Source organism: Tursiops truncatus, chromosome 6, assembly GCF_011762595.2.
Source record: "Tursiops truncatus isolate mTurTru1 chromosome 6, mTurTru1.mat.Y, whole genome shotgun sequence".
Lineage (NCBI taxonomy): Eukaryota > Metazoa > Chordata > Mammalia > Artiodactyla > Delphinidae > Tursiops > Tursiops truncatus.
This window is the reverse complement of record NC_047039.1, coordinates 14,985,752-14,992,624: the sequence shown is the minus strand read 5'-3', so window position 1 is coordinate 14,992,624 and position 6,873 is coordinate 14,985,752. Positions and strand designations below refer to the sequence as shown.

At 54.7% G+C, this 6,873-nt stretch overlaps 1 protein-coding gene across 1 annotated transcript; it reads right to left on the bottom strand.

The window, feature by feature from the left end:
* Nucleotides 1-467: 467 nt before the first annotated feature.
* NKX2-6 (NK2 homeobox 6) lies at nucleotides 468-4,138 on the bottom strand. Its single transcript, XM_019941413.1, has 2 exons — nucleotides 3,865-4,138; nucleotides 468-1,096 (listed from the first exon to the last, which is right to left on the bottom strand). The coding sequence occupies exons 1-2, from the start codon at nucleotides 4,136-4,138 to the stop codon at nucleotides 468-470; spliced, it is 903 nt and encodes a 300-aa protein (XP_019796972.1).
* Nucleotides 4,139-6,873: the final 2,735 nt, after the last annotated feature.

The following is a 6,873-nucleotide window of genomic DNA, read 5'->3' as shown; positions in this document are numbered from 1 at the left end:
CTGGCTCATCTCTTTTTCTCCTTCTTTCCCCACCTGTTGCCTTAAATCGGGGGATCGAGGCCCTCCAGAGCACCCCCATCACCTCCCTATTCCCTGGGGCTGCTGCACACAAATTAAGGAGCCTCTCAGCCCCTGTATTTGAGGCCTGAAAAGTCATCTGCCTCAGAACTACTACTCTGACGCCCGAAACTGCCAGCCACCCTTGCATTTCCTCCCTCCCAGTGCTGCTTCGTGGGCGGCTGGCTGAGGCCCCGCGTTGCGTCTCTCGGGAGAAGAACGCCCCCAGGGCCTTCAGCTGGATGGCTAGTTGAAGGCAATTCCTAGTCCCAGGGATCGCTCGGGAGAGAAATGCCATCGGGTGGCCTATATTTCCTCCACGGCGGCGCTCCCTCATCCCGGCCGCGAAAGGTTAGCGGAGAGGCGGGACCGAGCATCTGTTCAGGGTGGCGCACCCGAGCCAAGACGCCTCACCAGGCCCTGACCCCCTGAAGCGCGGCGGGCAGATGGCCCTGCGGGTTGGCGCTCGGTCCCCCCCCGCTGAAGCCAGAGCTGGCCTGGGGTACGGGGGGCGCGGGGCCCGGGGGCGCGCCGGCGTAGCCGCCGCCGTAGGGAGCGCTGTAGGCAGCGCCCGCGTAGCCGCCGAAACAGGAATAGGGCGCCGCGGCCGCGCCATAGGGGCCGGAGAAGGCGGGCGTGCGGGGGCCCAGGCAGGGCTTGCCATCCCGCACCAGCACGGGCACCGCCACCCGGCGCGGCGCTAGCGGGTGGCCCGCCAGTTCCAGGGACTTGTCCTGGCGCTGTCTCTTGCACTTATAGCGCCGGTTCTGGAACCAGATCTTGACCTGCGTCGACGTGAGCTGCAAGGCGCTGGCCAGGTGCTCGCGTTCCGGCGCTGACAGGTACCGCTGCTGCTTGAAGCGCCGCTCCAGAGCCAGCACCTGCGCCTGCGAGAAGAGCACGCGCGGCTTCCGCCGGGGCCGCCCTTTGGGATGCTCCGAGCCATCCCCGCGCGCGCCGCCGCCGCCGCTGTCACCCACGTCGCGCTCCTGCACTCGGGTCCCATCGCAGGGGTGCGAGGCTGCGCTGAGGCCGGACTCTAAAAGCACAGGAAGGAACACCGTCAGCGCCAGCCTAAGGCTCACCCGAGAGATTCTTACGCTGTTTTCAAGGGACTCCCCTCCCCTCCTAGTAGCCTTCACTTCGGTTCCCCGTCTCTCCCTTCTGCTGACCCCTCACCCCGTCCCAAAGCTCGTTCCTTTCCCCCAAGCTCTGTCGCTTTTGCAGCTGCTGGAACACAATGCAAATTGTGACACTCAGTGGTACCCAGTGTACAGTCGTTTCCCCAAAGATAGACTCTTGATCCAGAGTCTAAGCTTCATTCTCTTCTTAGAATGTCTGTATCTGGGCTGTTCTCTGTGATTGCAATTCTAAAGTGTGGACGAGTTTGGGGAAACTTTTGCTGCGAGCCTATTAGATAGAGACTGACTTTAGATTGCTCTTGGTGGGGAAAGAGAGAGACAGAGGCAGAGAGAGAGAGAACCAAAACTCGGTGACATGCTTGCTCGGAGGCTCCCATCTGCCTGGCTATCTGTTGTGGCCCAGCGCGCACCGCAGGGTACTTGGTTTCTAGCCCAGGCGCCAGGGTCTCCAGTGCCTCCCACCTTCACCTCATCTTTGCTCACATCCTTGTCTCTTTGGTCATCAGATGCTCCACTGGCACCAGGAACCCTTCCCATCTTTCCTGGACGCGATGCTCTGTATCCAAATTAACAACATAAAATAAAATAAAAAATATTTTCTGGCTGCTGATTCTTGGCTCGGAAACTGAGGTTCTCTTTGCAGGATATGTAAAGTTAAGATCCACATTTGGTTTTAAAAAGCGTCCTCTTTCTCCTTTGGGGTCTCCCGGGAGAGCAGGTGGCGTTGGCTTCTCCCGGACTTCCTCTTCGGGTCGGGCAGCGCCCTCGAAGATAACCCCTGGGCGACTGTGCCCGGGGGGCCTCCAAGACGCAGACTTTCCTTCCCTTCTTCCCACATCTCCTGATTTGGCAAAGCTCTGCTTTTTAGCCAAGGGTAGGTAGGAAGGAAATGCTGAGTTTTCGTGGAAATTCACGCCAGGAGAAAACCGGGAACGTGAAAGGATGTATGCTCTTGGCGAGGCGGAGCAGGAAGCCCCTAATTAGAGCCAGTACTACTTGGAATCCGACTCCAAATCCACAACCGCGCTGGCGCAGTCTCCTGGGGCAAGGGGCTGTTTGGTATTTCAGATTGAGGAAATAAAACCTTCCTTCAGAGAAGCCTGTGCTCAGACAAACTTAGGACATCTCTCCCCGCAAAGAGGAAAGATATTGACGAGGGTGTGTTTTCTTAGCAAATCAAAAAGTAACAGCTGGCCTTCGGTGACTCTGTGGAACAAGCAGGACCCCATTTGGGAGTCGCTGACCACGCAGACCGAGGGGCTGCAGGCCACTCCGTGCCTTCCCGGTCACAGTTCGGAGCCCCTCTCACCCTGCGTCCCTGCAAGCAAGTTGGGGACGGGGGAGGCGCACAGAATCCCCCAGGGAAGATCCCTTCCACGCGCGATCGGTGGCTGCCATGGCCCCTGGGCTTAGTTCCTGGAGCTGGGCGCCGGCCCCTTCTCGGCGACAACCGCAGCCGCACAACAGCGAGCCGCCCCGGGCGTGCCAGGGGAGGAGGAAAGCCCTGCGGCTGTCTTCAGCTGCCAGGTGACAGCGATGGTCAGAGGAGCGTGACCCCTTTTTCGGCAAAGCCGAAGTGAACGGCGAGCTGTCTGAGCAGCGCTGGGAGAGATTAAGGTTTAGGGTCCGCTGCAGAAAATTCACAGGTTTCTTTGGGAACACAGCAAAGTGTACTGTTCTCCAGGCTCCCGGAGCAGGTGAATAATCAGCCTGCAAGTCGACGAATAACCCTGAACCAACATCTTAATTTTCTTCATGTGGTTAGTTTGAGGCTCGAATGGAGTGTCCGTGGCACAGCCTGGCCGAGGAGGCCTGACCTGCGAGGCGCCTCTCGGGAGCCCCCACACCAGCATGGAGGCTGCGGACCAAGACGCAGAGGTTTGGAAAGAGGAGGAGTAGCCTTTTCATCCCCCCAAATGTCGAGCCTCTCCCGCCAAAACTTCCCGGCTGGCAAGAGCCAGCCCAGCACGACCCCCGTCCACCTCTTCCCTTCCTGCCGCTGGTCGCAGATGCCTTGGCCTCTCCGCCAGCGCACAAGGTTGCTCCTCCGGAGACCAGGCGCTGAGACTCCGCTGGAGTCGTTCGTCTCCCAGAACAGCTAAAACGCGAGCTGCCTTTACCGTGCTCCAGGCAGAGGAACGACTGGACTGGTCAGGCCACTCGGCAAGCCCCAAGAAAAGGCTGGGCTGGGATTGACCCCAGAGCCTACGGAGTTTCCACTCCCAAAGCGCCCGGCTGCTTTGATGGTTACACTTTCGGCAGACGGTTTAGGGTACAGAGGGTGGGAGATGGCTGGCAAAGCTGGTGGTGACGGAGCACAGCTAAGATACTGTAGAGGGCTTTGCTGTAAGAAAGAGAAGCTGGAGTTTCTGAGAACTGTGGCTGTGGGTCGGGGCGGGGGGGAAGTGTCTGTGGGAATCAGAGGACTGGCTGTGGAAATAGTGAACCCCCAAAATTCAGGACCTCATTTTCGTTAGGATGTCTGGAGGAGACGTTAGAGGGGGCTGAGAGTCCTGTCTTTCGGACTGCTCATGTGAAGGAAAACGGGGCTAGCCCTCGGAGCCGGGAAGACCAGGAGATGCGTGTCCCCCCACGAGCCGATTGGTAATAATCCACCCCACCTCTTGGTCTCCCTGTAGGAGCCAAGACCCGAGGGCGTACTCACGTGGCTCGCCCACCAGTTCAGCGTCCATCTCTGTGACTGTCTCACAGGGACCTTCAGGAGGCTCCGACCCTTCCTGCCTTCTGTCGCCGTCGCCGCTACCGGTGCTGGGAACCTCCGACCCTCGCTGTTCTGGGACCGGTAGCAGGTACTGAGAGCTTTCCGGGCTCCTCCGTGCACCCCTGAGTTGCAAGGCCTCCGGGCCAATCTGCTCATGCTCCAGCCTCAGGATGTCATTGACCGAAAAGGGAGTGGAGGTGACAGGGTTCAGTAACATCCTGAAGGAGGAGGGGGCGGGGCTGGGGCGTCCCTGGTCCCCACAGAGCGCAGCGCGCTGAGCTTTCCGTTTTGCCGCTGCAGACTCCGCAGACCCAAGGTCTACGATAGACACCCAGCGTCCCGTACTGCGCCTTCCTCTGGGCCATCCCTGCCAGTCGATTGACCGGGCCGGGTGACGAAACCGCGGACCCCCATTGGTTCCCGCAGAACCCACGTGTTAACTCAGCATCTCCCCCCGCCCCAGTCCTTTCTTCTCTCGTCCTTCTAATTCCTCTCCAACCCCCAGCCACCTTCCGAAAGGTTTGGGTTCTCGAAAGCAAGGAAAACGGGAGAGAGCCTGCGCACGGCTCGTATCTCGGTGAATACAGTACAAACGGGAGCTTCCCAGGTCAACCTTGGGTCCCTCGGGACTCTCCTAGAGGGTGTGCGGGGATGGGGGTGGAACCCTTGCTCTGCAACCCTAGTTGGTCCCTCCGGCCTAGCCTTAGCTCAACTGTCCAACGCCTGGCAGAGGAAAACTCAGGTGGAGACCGCTGGGCACCCGCGGGATTGGAGCTGCACGCGTGAGTGTAAGTGCGCGCACGGCAAGGGCCAGGAGGCTGAGAGCTCCTTCCAGGGAGCAGAGGCTGGACCGCAGAGGAGCGAGTCTGGACCCTCCACGGCCTAGACTGAGGTGGAAATGTCTCACTGAGAGCCGAGTCCGCATGTAGGGAGCCGAGATCCGCCACTTCCCAGGAGGGACATCTCAGACCTGGAGCGAAGAAAGGACTTGGGAGCTATATTGGGGGAGCCCCTGACCTCTTTATAGGCTCCGTGAGTGGGTAAGGAGGAGAAAGGTAATAGTCCCCGCCGGGGTGTAGGGGCCAGACAGGTGCTCACCTTGCCCTTCACGACCCCAGGGCCCTTCTTTTCCTCCCCTTTATCCTCCCTAAAGTTGATTGTCTTGAGTGTGTGTGCATGTGTGTACGAACGCGGCGCCCCACGAAGGGGTGGGAAGTTTTGATGAGCATCAAATCTTCGGGAAAGCTCCTTGGGCACAGCCGGACCGAGTAAAGGGAGGCAGTGTGTGCAGTGGTTATGCAGGTGGAATCCACAGGTCCAGCCCTCACTCTGGAGCATATCAACTGTGGGCTTCGAGCAAAGTATTTACCCTCCCAATCTTAAGTAAAAAAAAAAAAAAAAAAAAAAAAAAAAAAAAAAAATGGAGATAAGAATAAGCCCATCACAGGATGATTGTGAGAATTAAGAGGTAACATGTATGAAAATATCAGCGATTGTTACTACTCACGCTACATGGTTCAGTCAAACATGATTCCGGGTCAGCAGTGGTAGCACAGAATCTAAGAAGTTAAAAAACTTTTTTAAAATCCAAATGACATCTCATTAGAATTCTTTTTGGAATTTCAAATACAATGTTTCTTAAATAAACCTTCTTAGGAGAATTCAATATTATAAGAACTAACTGGGCATTATTATTTCCTGAAACCCAGATAAACTGTACACATCTCCTCAGGCTAGTGAGCGCAAAATTTCTCAGAAAAATTCATGCAAATTTTTGGCAAATTTGATGGTTCAGTCAAGAAATAATTTCTTATATATCGTATCATTTAATCTTTACATCGAAGATATACCCTGAGTGTTTCCAGCTTTCCTTTTCTTTCATTAGTGAAGAGTCGAAATCAGAGAGGTTGAGCGACTCCAGAGGTGGCCCAGCTCGTCAATGGCAAGGTGCACCAGGACCCCTGTTTTGCCAAAACAGAACTCCTCCCTCCTCCTCCCCACAAAGAGACATCTCTTTGTCCTCAGAGACATCGAAATCTTTCAATGACTCATACATTTATTTAAATTTTGTTTTTTTTTTCTGATTATAAAAGTCATGCACACTTTGGAAAAAATTAGGAAAAGTTGAAAAGAAAAACAAGATCCATCCGGAGATGATATTTTAGCTCACTTCCTTCTTTATATATTTTTGCATGTATGAGCTCATAGGGGATATGCGAGCTTGTATATTTTAAATTTACATCATGAGCATGTGTAGCTTCTCTAAAGAGTTTTTACAGATATATTTTAAAATGGTAATATGATAGTCCATGTTATGGATGAACCATAATAGACTGTTTATACTTTTACATTACAGCTTTTTTTTTTTTCTGTCGCTGTGAACAAGGCTTCAGAGAACATCTTCATCCTTGTCAACATTTTGGATTATTTCCTCAGCGTAAATATGTAGAATAAACAATGAATCAAATATTTTAACACTTCTAAAACATATTTCACGACTTCCTAGAAAAACAGTATTATGGTATCCTCCTCCCTGCAGAGGTGCAAGCGATTGTCTGGTTAGGCGTGTGTTTACAGCCAGCCGGGCACCCAAAACACGACGAATTTAGAACCTTTCCATTCAGAGCACGCCGGGTAGGCGCTCTTCCCACTCCTCTCTGGGAGCCGGCAGAGTCCTCGCCTTCCAAGCTCGGCTGGGAGGGCAACCCGATTAAAAACTTTAAGTCACAAACCTTCCAGCACGTTATTCTAGAGTGGAATTCTCTCGGCGGACTGCCGCGCTCTAGGAAGTCGTAGAAGAAAGGGCACCTTGGAGGAAACTGACATCAGCAGCCCTGAGTTAAAATCCTTCTCTCAGATCCGCAGGCTTGCCTTTCTTCCCTGGTTTGCTGCCAGGATCAAATGAGATTTTGGACGTGGAAAGGATTGCTAACCCCTCTCAAGCGGTGCGAT

Coding starts and splice junctions, on each gene's coding strand:
- NKX2-6 (XM_019941413.1), bottom strand. CDS start 4,138: ATGTTACTGAACCCTGTCACCTCCACTCCCTTTTCGGTCAATGACATC. Junction 1,097..3,864: donor TGAACTGGTGGGCGAGCCAC/GTGAGTACGCCC, acceptor CTGTGCTTTTAG/AGTCCGGCCTCAGCGCAGCC.